Genomic DNA, 13,538 nt, shown 5'->3' with positions numbered 1-13,538 from the left:
AATCATGCCCCTACCTAAAAACCTCTAGTAAGTCTTTACTGTAAAGGCTAAGATCCCAGGTTCTTCATCATGGTCTCCAAAGCACTACGGAGATTTCTCCCCTAGGAAGAATACAGGCTTTTGAAGAACGCGGATTATATGTAGATGCCTCATATCCTCAAGCCTTCCACAGCCCCTAATGCACTGAAGTCTACCTAACTGAAATGGAAAAATATACATCTAAGACAATTGTTACATAAATGTTTTCTTCCCAATCTAAAAGAACACCGGAAAAAGAAGCTCCATAGAATTCAAATATATAACTCCTTAGAATCAGTTCCTAATTTTTTTTTTGAAACAAAGATTTAAAATAGACTACATTTATCCATATTTCGTATTAAATCACTACATTTTATCTAAATTTCATTGCTATTTTTCAACCTTTATTAACATTAAAAAATATTAAATATAACCTATAAATTCAAAAGTACGTAACATATAAAGGTACACCATTACATATTATCAAATATGCATCCATGTAATCAGCACCCTAGTGAAAACAGGCCAGAGCCAGTATCCAAGAAATCCCCAGATATTCCTTTCAGCTCACAACTCCCTCCCTCTCACCTCGGAGTACTCCCTATCCTCAACTGTACGGTAATCACATCTTTGCTTTCCTTGAATGTAACTACCCAAGTTTGAATCCATAAATCTGTGTTTCTCAGACTTTTCATTTTTGCTCCACTAAGAAGGCTTTTTAGAAAAAAATTTTTATTCTATCCCCCAACACAGATATACTGTGTTAACTGTTTATTGTATTGTGTCCCCTTATAAGGCCACCAACTATTATAATATCTAAGATTTTTTTCACTCCACAGGCCAGTTTTCACCCCAATGGTGGGGATATTGTCTCTATTGAGAATGCATGCCCTGAACAATATAATTTAGTTTTACCTATTTTTGAGCTCTATATACATGAAATTGTACAAAACATGCTTTGGGATCTGGTTTCTTTTGCTCACCACTGTGTTTAAGATTCACACACCTTTCTGCATATAGCTCTATTCCCTTTTATATGAATATCACAGTTTTCCATTCTACTGGAACACACTTGGGTTATTTTCTGTTTGGAATTATTATAAACAACACTGCTCTGAACAGTGTTGTATGGGTCTCCTGGGGTGCCTAAGTAATCATTTCCAGCACAGTATATGCTCTGAGGAGAATTCCTGAACCACAGGGAATGAATACCTTCTACTTTACCAAGTAATATGAAATTGTTTTCCAAAGCAATTCTAAAAATATACATTCCCATTAGAAGCATATGGAGTCTCCTTAACATTTTCTTACCTTAAAAGAGAAGTTAAGCAAAATATATTCTATGCCTTCTTTTTCTTTTAAGATCTGAAGATCACTGTGCAAAGGACTGTCAGGATCAACCCTAGGAATCACAAAAGCAATTCAAATGAAAAACCAAGAGAGGTTTCTTACCACAAAAATGAACCAGTTCAAGAGCTAACACAGAGACCTTGGGTAAGTTTAAAACATAAAACTGTTCTATATGGTCCGTGGAAAAATAAATCACAATAGCCTCTGACTCCTTGGGATTAAATGTCCAAGAAGATCACTGTATTTTTAAATCCATGCCCATGAGGGGATTCAAAGTTAGCAGTCATTCTAAAGGAAAATTGTAGTACATAAATTTTCTCCAGAACTCAAAAAATTATTTTGCTCTTCTAAAACTGTATTATAAGCCAAGGGGTTCAAGGAGAGAAATTTATCACGGACAAGACCAGAAAAAGGAAATCATTAACAAAAATCTAAAAATCTGTCTACAACTGTTCTACATATGCAGGTCGTACTCAAATTCTTTATTCCAAAAGTAAACTGATTATCATGGTCAATTAGGTTATTAAACACACTTGTTTCTACAGTTCCCAATTATCTCACTAACTCCATAAAACATTTTATCCCACAGCTGGTCCTCCTTTTTCTCCTTCCTCTTGCTGACTTTACTCACTTTAGCCTAAGAAACAGTTGATTTTAACAACCTGAGAAGTATTTCTATAGAAACACAGTTCTAAGTAGAAACCATATCATAGAGGCATCAAATCAGGGGGAAAAAGATTTCCACTGTGATAGTCCATCTTTACGAAGACTGGGTTAACAAGAGAAGAGTCACTTACTTCTGTAGTTTAACATGCCAGTCATATAAACTGTCATTTATGAGTTCCACTGAATAAATCCCTGTAAAAATACAGAACATGTATGTTGCCTTTTTTTTTTTTTTAAGGGAGATAGGTGCGGGGAGGGACAGAGGGAGAGAGAATCCCAAACTGGCCTGGAGCCTGATGTGGGGCTCAATCCTGTGACCCTAAGATCAAGACCTGAGCACAAATCAGGTATCAAATGTTTAACCAACTGAGCTACCTAGGTGCCCCCTAGGTTACTCTTTATTTGATCTTTTTAATTATTACTTCAGTGTAAATGAACATATTAGATAACCATAAAAATCTAGATATTTTGCTGTTAAAACACAGAACTAAGCTATATTGTAAATATTTTGCTATTGGACCTGAGTAGCTTAGGCTCTTAACAGATAATTAAAGCCATCAATGAAAAGGCTTCTTTAATGAGTTGAGAAACTGTTAACCACTAATTGTGAGTGGGAAGAAAAAAATTATGCAAAATCAAATGTACTTTAAGACTCTTCTATATACATGCAAGTATTTCTATAAAAATGGAATCCCTCTATGTAGTTTTATAATCTTTCTTCAACTTTCCAGTGCATCTTTTCAACTTAGTATATAAGGAGTCTATTGTAAATTTTTAAAATAACTCTATGGACATTTATTTCATGGATATACCACAATTTAACCAATTCCATGTAGTATCTGATTATTAATTGTTAATGTTTTACTACAATGCTATACAAACAAGTAATTATTTAACATTTAAAAGTAAACCCATAGGTAAGTACTTAACTGTATTTGATTGGATTTCTACAGATAAACTTTTAGATTTCTTACAAGAAAAACAGGATGCCAAAACTTCTAATAACTCAGACACAAGGATGGTTTACCTTAACACCCTAAAGCAGAATTTTTTTTACTTGTTTTTTAATTTTAGTGAGCTCTAATGATTTAGATTTGATGACTCTGAGAATTATTGAATGGATAACAAAGCTACCTTCAAACATATTAAAGTTCAACTCTTTCCCTTATTCAATACAGTTAGAATCTCTGTGACAATAAAAGGGAACTTTACTTCAATTAGAGGTTCCACAATATTTAAGTCACAATGGGTAAGAAAGAACAAACTATGAAATGAACTTAACCCACCTATTTTTAAAGTTATATCATAAATACACAATAAAAGTTGATTATTTTTTTTAAAAGGGAAAAATCAACTCAGCAACAGTTCTTTGTTCATACAATAATATATGTATCTTAATTACCTTCTAAAGCAGATATCAAAAAAATAAATAAAAAAAATAAAGCAGATATCACTTATATCTTTCCCAGAAGCTAAAAATCATGAGTTAATCCCCATCAGCAAGAAGACAAAAAAGTTATAACCATTTTCAAAAATCCAAAGACCAAGTAAACTCATCCTACTTTACCTTCCACATCTTTTGCTAACTTGATTAAATCTACATTTTACATTCCTAAAATAAAGTTAATAACCATTTCTGTTTCTATCTAGTTATAAGAACTGAAGTATTACTCTCTCTGAAAATTAAAAACAGCATTAAGGAGAGCAGAGATCCAGAAGTCCTTACCTGCTTTATAACTCTGTGATCGGTATATGTCCCTGAGCTCTTTCATAAGTCTATCTGAAGCTTGCACAGACCCAGACCCTGCACCCTGCAACATAAAAACTGCTGTTTACCAGGATCTATGGACTCAAATAACTGAAGATTTCAGGTATAGAAATCTGAAATGAAGGTTTACAATGAGATTATAAAAACAGATCACAATTAGACATTTAAAAAAAATCAAAAAAATCAAAAAAGTTTAATTGACGATTATGAAGTTTCAATAGGAATATAAAATGGGGGACAAATCTGGCTCATTTGCTCTTTGTTAACATCTGAAAAACAAAAAAATGTCTAACCACAAGTCTAGATCACCATGGCTCCTGCAATAGCCTAGAACTTAGTATTAACCTATTTCAAACTCCACTGATTTTTTAAAATATTTTTTTCTCTTTAGGATTTATTTTAGAGCATTTTTAGGTTCACAGAAAAATTGAGACAAAGTACAGAGACTTCCCATATAACTGCTCCCACCACACACGGCCCCCCTCATTATCAATATCCCTCACCAGAAGGCACATTTTGTAAACTGAAGAGTCTACACTGACACATCATTACTAGCGAAATCCATTATTTACCTTAAGGCTCACCTTTGGTGCTGCACACTCTATGGGTTTAGAAAATGCACAACGACACATATGCACCATTATAGTAGCATACAGAGTATTTTCGTTGCCCTAAACATCCTCTGTGCTCTGTTTATCCCTCCACCCCAAGTGTGGCAAGCACTGATCTTTTTGTTGTCTCCAGGGTTTTGCCTTTTCCAGAATGTCATTTTGTTGGAAACATACAGTTGAACTGTAGCCTTTTCTTCAGATTAGTTTCTTTCAATTAGTAATACAGATGTAAAGTGCCTCCATGTCTTTTCACGGTCTGACAGCTCATTTCTTTTTTTAGCAGGGAGTAACATTCTATATTGTTGGAAAAGACCAGTTTATCCATTCACCTACTGATGGATACTCTGGTTCCTTTCAAGTCTTCCCAATTATGAATAAAGTTGCTATAAGCATCTGTATGCAGGTTTTTGTCTGGATAGAAGTCTTCCAACTCATTTGGAAGTTTTCAAAAATTCGAAATAAATTTCGTAAATACGAAAGAGTGCAACTGTTGGAATACGCGGTAAAAACTATGTTCAGTTTTCTAAGAATCTGCCTGGATTCTTCAAAGTGGCGGTACCATTTTGCATTCCCATCAGCAACAAGTGAGAGTGCCTACTGCTTCACATCCTCACCTGTCTTTGGTGTTGTCAGTGTTCCTGATTTGAGCCATTCTTTTTAAAATTTTTTAAAGATTTACTTATTTATTCATGGGAGAGAGACAACACACACACACACACACACACACACCACACACACACACAAAGAGAGAGAGAGAGAAGAGAGAGAGAGAGAGAGAGAGAGAGAGAGAGAGAGAAAGAAGCAGGCTCCATGCAGAGAGCCAGATGTGGGACTCGATCCCGGGGCTCCAGGATCACGCCCTGGGCTGAAGTTGGCGCTAAACCGCTGAGCCACCCGGGCTGCCCCAATTTTTTTTTTGGGGGGGTGGCTATTCTTATAGTTATGTAGTGTCACCATCATTTTTGAAAATACTAGAAAACCCTTACCATTTTACACTATCAACTAAAACAGTTTCATTAGCCAAACTATAGGCAAGAATGCAATAATGAATGCCTACTTTACATATTAAGAAACTGAGAAAAAGGGGATCCCTGGGTGGTTCAGCGGTTTTAGCGCCTGCCTTTGGCCCAGGGCACGATCCTGGAGTTCCGGGATCGAGTCCCGTGTCGGGCTCCTGGCATGGGGCCTGCTTCTCCCTCTGCCTGTGTCTCTGCCTCTCTCTCTCCCTCTCTATGTCTATCATAATAAAAATAAATCTTAAAAAAAAAAAAGAAACTGAGAAAAATAATGCAGGTTGCACTTGCATGCAACTAGTTTCAGTTCTTTTCCATTTTGGGATTTCTTTAAAAATGAAAATGTACCAATATCTTATTCTAAGACTAAATATGAATGCAACGGGCAGCCTGATGGCTCAGTTGTTTAGCGCCACCTTCAGCCCAGGGCGTGATCCTGGAGACCCAGGATCGAGTCCCACGTCAGGCTCCCTGAATGGAGCCTGCTTCTCCCTCTGTGTCTCTATCTCTCTCTCTTTCTCTCATGAATAAATAAATAAAATCTTAATAAAAAAATAAATATGAATGCAACTATTTCTCATAAAACAAAAACATTTAGAATACTTTAATTAAAAAAAGATCTGATCATGTAAAATTTAAAATGTTAATGTCTGCACTACACTTTGGGAGATGGGTGGCAGATTCACAAAGCTTTTACTTCCTACCTTTGTGACCTTGAATACATTACTTAACTGGTTTAAACCCTAGTTTCACACCTATAAATAAGAACAATATTTTATAAAGTGGCTACAAAGGTTAAATCGGAAGGTAGAGTACCTAGCTTAGTGTCTCTCTTGCAAAAATATTCAATAATTCATAGTCATTTTGACTATAATATACAAACTGAAAGCAATCACGACAGAAAGTAAATCATTAATTTAAATGCTACAGGGATTTTTTAGGTAATCAAGATAAGTAGAGCTAAATTACTCTCTAAAAAGAGAAAAAAAGATTTGCCGATTAAATGAATACAGTAAGACAGAAGGAGAGAGACTAATCTATCTCCTTACAACATCTGGCATCTCCCTACATAGTAATTGAATCCTGGCTTCTGAGAACCTGTGTCTAAAGCAAAGGTCCTCAGATGTCATGGGTTGGATAAACAGCTCTAATGGAAGGCAGTAAGTAAGTTGGAAGTGTTGAGGCAAATAGCCGGACTTGTACACGTTTCCCTACATTTTATATGCATCATTCTCATTTATTCTTCTCAGCAAACAACCAAAAAGTATGTATTATCCATATTTTAGAGTTGAGGAAACTGAGTTGTGTCTATTACAAGACTCATTGTTCATTTCACGCCCCATTCCACTTCACATAAAAGAGATGTTAAGTCAAAGAAAAAAATACTTCTGGCTTCGTTAGAGCGCAAGAGATCAGAGGGCAGCTTGGTGGGGAAGAGTTTAAACTGTACTTTGTAGAAGACACTGAATTTAAATACACAGATCTCACAGAAGGGTAAGCATAAAATAGGCTGGAAAGGAGCCATAACAATGAGTAGCAGGTTAATTCCAGCACGTAAAAAGCACAGGAACATGGAAGAAAGCTACCAACAGATGAGAAACTTCAACAACAACAAAAACCCATCAGGTAAACGAAACATGGCTGAATGTACAATAGAGGAGAAAGTGGAGAGGGCAGGTTAGACTGCTATCCTAATGAACTGCCCAGTTTTATATTAATTATTACCTATAATTACTCAATCCCCAAAGTCCAGGTTCTAGATATTTGCACATACTTACATTGAGATGGTCTTGCCTTTGAGTCTTCCTAATTTTCTCTAGTATTGCCAAGTTTTCCTTTTCAATTCCTTCATCCTCTGACTTTTTTCCACTAATAGGCTCTTCTTCCTTCATCTCATAGTGATCCAAGTCTTCTATGTCCTACAAGAAAGCTATTAGTTTGTTGAAGCTTATGCCAAAAGTTCAATTATTCTTGAAACAGAAAAGAGAATGGGGAAGAGAAAAAAGCATTCACATTCAGTTCAGGCTCCCTCCTTCTGTATCTCACATTTTGTTTAAGAGCTAGAATCTGAGTAAAGCATATTTAATAGATTTGTTAAGCTATAATTATTACCAAAAAAAATCTCCTATTGAGAGGAACTTTGAAACCGTTTAAGCATTAGGTATCAAGGAGCTTACTTATATCTTGTTCCAGTAACTTGACTTCTAGAAATCTATTGTAAGGAACTAATTTAAAATGTGAACAGAGACTCAAGCATAAAGATGCCTATTTAAACCTTATAGCCACAACCTCCCCCCTACCCCAAACTGCATGTGCAAAAAAAATCAGAGCAGGGAGGCACTTGGTGGCTCAGTTGGCTAAGCATCCAACTCTTGGTTTCAGCTCAGGTCATGATTTCAGGGTCATGAGATGGAGCCCAGGGAGTGGGGAGATTCTTTGCCTCTCCCTTCCCCATCTGCCTCTTCCTCCCACTTGCACTTGTAGTCACTCTTTCTGTCTCAAATAAATAAAAATCTTAAAACAAAAAAATCCAGAGCAGGTGACTCAATTCCATGGAATATTAGAAGACCATTAAAATCCCAACATAAGCATAATTGTTTCTTCTGTATCAACAATGAAATAAAAGAGTGGTGAGGGTAGCAGGATGCCAATCCCTTCTGTGGGGGTGGTGGTGAGGTGAGTGGATGAGGCTGGCCACTGTGGGCACCAGGTTCTGTGCTCAGCTGGCTCCCACCTGCTGCTTCTGGCTGCTGCCTAGACGTGAGGCAGAGCAGCTGCCCCAACTCACACCTGAGAACCCGTCAGGGGAGGATCCCACACAGCCCTGGGGTGAGCTGGGGGACTGGGCACCCCTGGGTGACCACAGGGCCTGTACTAGTTAGAGCTGTGCTATCCAATGGGGCAGACCCTCGCCTCTTGCAGTTGCTGAGCACTTGGGATGCGGCGCGTCTGAACTCCGATGTGTTGTAAGTGCACAGTCCATACTCAATTCGGTAGACTTAGTGAGAAAAGATATAAAGAGCTCGTTTCTTTGTTTTATATCAATTACACGTTGAAATGATAATAATTTGAATATATTAGGTTAAATAAAATATATTAAATGGAAAAAATAATGCAATGAAAAACAAAGAATACAAAACTGAATATAATCTCAATCACACTAAAATAAGCACAGAAAAGAAAAGAGACTAGAAGGACATATACTGAAATAATAATAATTAAATACTAGAGACATTTAGTGCTCTTCCTTCTTTTCTCAGTTTTCTGTACTGAGCACCTACTGATTCTTATAATTAGGAGAAAAGTCAGAAGAGGAATTTGAATAATAGCCCTTGGCTAACATCTTTAATCACTACATCAGTCTCCTTCCTCCCTTCTTGTATCATCTACTCTTAAAGAAATCTATGCAGAACTTTTAAAATTCTAACCTTTTTCTATTACTTTTTTTAAAGATTTTATTTATTTATTCACGAGACACACACACACACACAGAGAGAGAGAGAGAGAGAGAGAGAGAGAGAGAGAGAGAGGCAGAGACACAGGTTCCATGCAGGGAGCCTGATGTGGGACTCGATCCTGGGACTCCAGGATCATGCCCTGGGCCAAAGGCAGGGGCTAAACCACTGAGCCACCCAGGGATCCCCTTTTTCTATTATCTTAACTTCTCTTTACTTCAGCCATCAAAATCTCTAAAGGAATAGAGTCCATACTTACTATCTCCATTTTTTTTTTTTTAAGGAAACTAAATTCGCTGTGATTGTAGACCAGTTTAAAAACCACTTCCATCCAGACCCAATGGTCTTAGACTCCCTCATCTCTTCCACCCCTACTACAATTCTTTCATTTTCAGACCCTGTCCATGACTCTGTGTTTCACGGAGCTCCCTCCCCTGATTTGTACCCTTTAGCCCCAATGTTCTATCCCACACTTATTTTCTTCGGTTCTCACAAATGCCCTTAGTCTAAATCTCCTACTCCTATACCTTCAAACTCAGCCACATTCCTACTCCTAAATCTCCACTTGAGCATTAATGATGAATTCTATTCTGTGCAGATTATCTCTATAAAACATTCTCAGCCCATTGGCCTTTGCTTAAGGCCTTTTTGTCAACAATCACAACAAATAAAAACATATTTGTCTCTAATTCAAGACTTTTAGCCATCTGCTTTTCTAGGAAACCATGCCTTTTATCAATCTTGTTCTTCCAAAAAGACAGCTCTAATGCACCTAAACACACCGTGCCCAAAAGTTGCTCTGTGCCTTTTTATCCTCTTTTCATCTGTCTTAATCTGACATCTCCAAGGTCCAGGCTCTTATCTTTCTAGATTTCCCTAAATCTTGCTATCCCTTCTTTATATTATCTTGTGAAGGGAAAATGAGAAGAACATAAACTCTGAGTAGAATGTCAACCTCATTGCATACCGAACCCACGGGAAAGGTTTAACGTTTTCCTGCAGTTTATCCTATCTAAATTACACTGCACGTAAATGTTAAAAACAAGCTCTATCCCAAAAAAGCCATACAAGTTGGACAATGTTAAGAATTATCTTGTGCCCAGACTCACAGAAAAAACCACAACTACTTCTTTAGTTTTAAGACATCCTAAGAAGTGTATTTAAATTTAAGATTTTGCACTAATTTAGAATTGGTTCTAAAATCAAAAACAGGGATCCCTGGGTGGCTCAGTGGTTTAGCGCCTGCCTTTGGCTCAGGGTGTGATACCTGGGGTCCTGGGATCGAGTTCCACATCGGGCTCCCTGCATGGGGTCTGCTTCTCCCTCTGCCTCTCTGTCTCTATGAATAAATAAATAAAATCTTAAAAAAATAAAATTAAAAAATAAACTCCAAAAACAGTAAGAAGTTTTTAAAATCAAGACTGTGGAATTCAGATATGTTTTACATGATCAATGTAGACACAGACTTCCACTATGAATTCTGAATTTAAACAAAGCTTCAGAGCCTGAAAACCTCAAATTATATCAGTGGCTGGCAACTGAACTGGCCTAAGGTCAAGGTCTTAGAATCTGTTCTACCAAATTCTTATATGATTTTTCAACATGAGATATCTTCATTACTTCTAGTGAGTAGTCCCTGAAATGTTCTCAAATTATTTAAATCCAGAATTTTTGAAAATAGTTCCTCTTCTTAAAAACAACCAAATATGAGTTAAATATTGATTACTATTAAATGTAAATATAATTTTAATGCTAAATGTTAAGAGCATTTATTTTCTAGGAAATCAAATAAGCATTTTGCTCAAAAAACATATCATTAGTTAAATGATATGCCTGCCTAAAGCCAGGGCAGCCCGGGTGGCTCAGCGGTTTAGCACCGCACCTTTGGCCCAGGGCGTGATCCTGGAGACCCGTGATCCTGGAGATCCCTGCAGGGAGCCTGCTTCTCCCTCTGCCTGTGTGTCTCTGCCTGTTTGTGTGTGTGTGTACGCGCCTCTCTTGAATAAATAAAATCTTTAAAATAAAAAAAATAAAGCTAAAGCCATATTTTAGAAATTACATTAAATTTCAAATACAATGTGGTTTTCATTATTCTACATTAACACTGGTTTATAAAGGAGATTAGAGTATTACTAAAATATTCAAAAATGAAGATACAGTATTTATAAAAGGTGATTCTCACATAAAATACCTACTTCAGCCATTTCCTCATCTTCCTCTTCTTCTGAAGTCACTTCTTCTGTGGTCCCATTCTGAAAAGGAAAAAGAATCTGCTAGGGTCACACAGAATAAGCACATACTGAGTACATTAGAAGACTTTAGGGAAAACCATCAATCTTCTATCGTTACAGTTTCACTAACAATTTACTAAAGTTGAATATTTACTTTTAAATCCAGCCTTGATGTGACAAGTAATATTTATCAGCCTTTGAAAATGAAACAATTTTGACCAATTCAACTTAATAGATACCTTGAGAATAACAATGGCAAATAGTACAATATAAAGCAGAACTGGAAAAAAATTTAAAACATCCTAATTCAAAATAAGGAAACATTTCACGTATAACCCTATACGTGGGTTATGTATATAAGGTCAACAGCTTCTTTCACTTGAAATAAATATCCCAAACCATGGATTCCTTAAAATATCTACCTTTTTAACTTTGGAAGGCCTGATTCTTTCCATAAATTCCACTGCCTTACATTATAAAAGGTAAAACATGTTAGAAAGTAGACATTTCACAAAACTAAAAAATTATAAAATGATCACCATTTCACTAAAGAACCATTTTTCTTTTTCACAGCATGTCACCTACCACAGAATACTTCTCTACAAGGTACAATTTACCACTCACTCACAAAGAATCTGACGGGATTTTAGGCAGGGTCTTCATACCTAGTTTGGCAAGTTTTCTGAACCAGAGCAGAGTTCACAATGCAATGCAATAAAGTTAGTGGGATTTTTCTTCCTTCCAGAAATACTTGCTGTATTTGTTCCAACTACAGCTGGTAAGGAACAGGAGGCCTAATCTGATGACCTCTTACTGGGGGTGTCAGAACCAGAGAGAAAAGACACATTTTAAAAAATATAACAAGCAACAAAATCTAACAAATGCATCTCTTCCTGAAACTCAGGAGTTGGAAAAGTCGGCCTGTCAGTACCTCCCCATTCACATGCCACAGTCAGAACACAGGTGTACAAACCCGGAGGGAGAGGCCACAGCAGAGAAGAGCGACAATTGCTGAGGGCACTCACATCGACCACTGACAATGATCAATGGTATAAAGGAGCAGGTAACCAAGTATCACCAGATATTTGAAGAACACGAGCAATCTGGAAAAAAAGGCACCAAGTCGAACAAAAAGAACAAATGACCTGAAGCATTAATGAAGAAAATAAAACAATAAAAGAAAAAAACCTAATTGGAATCCTTAGCAGTACTTGAGAAGACAATGCTGTATCCATAAAATATAAAAAAAAGATTACATGCAAAGAAAAAGATGGTTCTGGGAAATCAAAAAGATTTTCTTAAAAAAAAAAAAAAACACTAGTAGAAGGGCCAAAGAGCTCAATAGATTTGAATGACCAAAGCATTTACGATTTATAAGATGACCAAACTGTGACATTTCCTTAGAATGTGAAGAAAAAGGAGATGGGTATGGGGAGGGAAAGGGTACCAAACTAGAAGAGTTAAGGGAAATGGGAGATAGGAATACAGAGAACTATTTATCCATAAAACTGAGGGAAAGAAAGAAGACAAAGGTTGTCAAGCTAAAGAAAGACTTCAGAATATTAAGTGGCTCTGAATGCCCCAAAAGGAATACTGAAAAGTAAAACCCTACCAATTTCCAGAAAGAAAAAAAATATAGAAAAAGAAGAATCAGACAGCAGGCTTTTCACTTGTGACAAAAAGTACTGGAAGACAGAATTGTAAAGAACCTAGAAGAGACTCAATTCTGTATCTGGTTCCATCGGGACAGACAGCACATCTGTGTTTCTCTGCCACTGGATCCTCAGCATTTCTTTTCTTTCTTTTTTTTTTTTTTTAAAGATTTTATTTATTTATTCAGAGAGACACAGAGAGGGGGAGGGCAGAGACACAGGCAGAGGGAGAAGCAGGCTCCATGGAAGCAGCCCAACGTGGGACTTGATCCCGGGACTCTAGGATCATGCCCTGAGCTGAAGGCAGCCGCTAAGCCGCGGAGCCACCCAGGGATCCCTACTCAGCATTTCTATAGAGTACTTTGCACAGAGTCAGATAGATAGGTGTTCGATGAACAATAAAAACACTTCCCACACACATTCCCAGAAAGCCTTTCTAGAAATAAAAATAAAGGACATCATTCAGGGATGTTATTTTCAGAGTTAGGAAGCAACCATGGAATATGAGAAACAGCAATAAACAAAGACATAATAATACCAATGGTTAAATTTAAGCAATTGTTGACAATTCAGCTGAGAAGTTATAGGCCATATTGTAAACAGTGAAAAACTAAAAATAGCCCAAATGTCATCTGCGAATGTTAAAATTTTCTTAAGAACTCTTAAATTTAAGAAGAAATTGATCCTCATGCCCCGGTAATCCAACTTCTAAGTATGTGCCCAGAAAAACACTTGCACAAGTATCCCACAAAATATGGACAAGAATGATCATGG

General features: G+C 36.8%; 1 protein-coding gene across 1 annotated transcript in view; it reads right to left on the bottom strand.

Annotated features, from left to right (window-relative positions):
• The window catches only part of UBE2Q2 (ubiquitin conjugating enzyme E2 Q2), a 59,960-nt gene that overhangs the window by 25,824 nt on the left and 20,598 nt on the right, over nt 1-13,538 (bottom strand). Inside the window, exons 4-8 of the mRNA XM_055319785.1 lie at nt 11,077-11,133; nt 7,205-7,345; nt 3,761-3,845; nt 2,166-2,226; nt 1,330-1,420 (exon numbers count right to left, since the gene is read on the bottom strand). Of these exons, the coding sequence (XP_055175760.1) occupies nt 1,330-1,420; nt 2,166-2,226; nt 3,761-3,845; nt 7,205-7,345; nt 11,077-11,133 (435 nt within the window). The remainder of the gene's footprint in view (nt 1-1,329; nt 1,421-2,165; nt 2,227-3,760; nt 3,846-7,204; nt 7,346-11,076; nt 11,134-13,538) is intronic.

This window comes from Nyctereutes procyonoides, unplaced genomic scaffold (genome assembly GCF_905146905.1).
Source record: "Nyctereutes procyonoides isolate TBG_1078 unplaced genomic scaffold, NYPRO_anot_genome, whole genome shotgun sequence".
In the NCBI taxonomy this organism is placed as follows: Eukaryota; Metazoa; Chordata; class Mammalia; order Carnivora; family Canidae; genus Nyctereutes; species Nyctereutes procyonoides.
The sequence above is the reverse complement of the archived record's forward strand: the minus strand, read 5'-3'. Positions and strand labels throughout refer to the sequence as shown.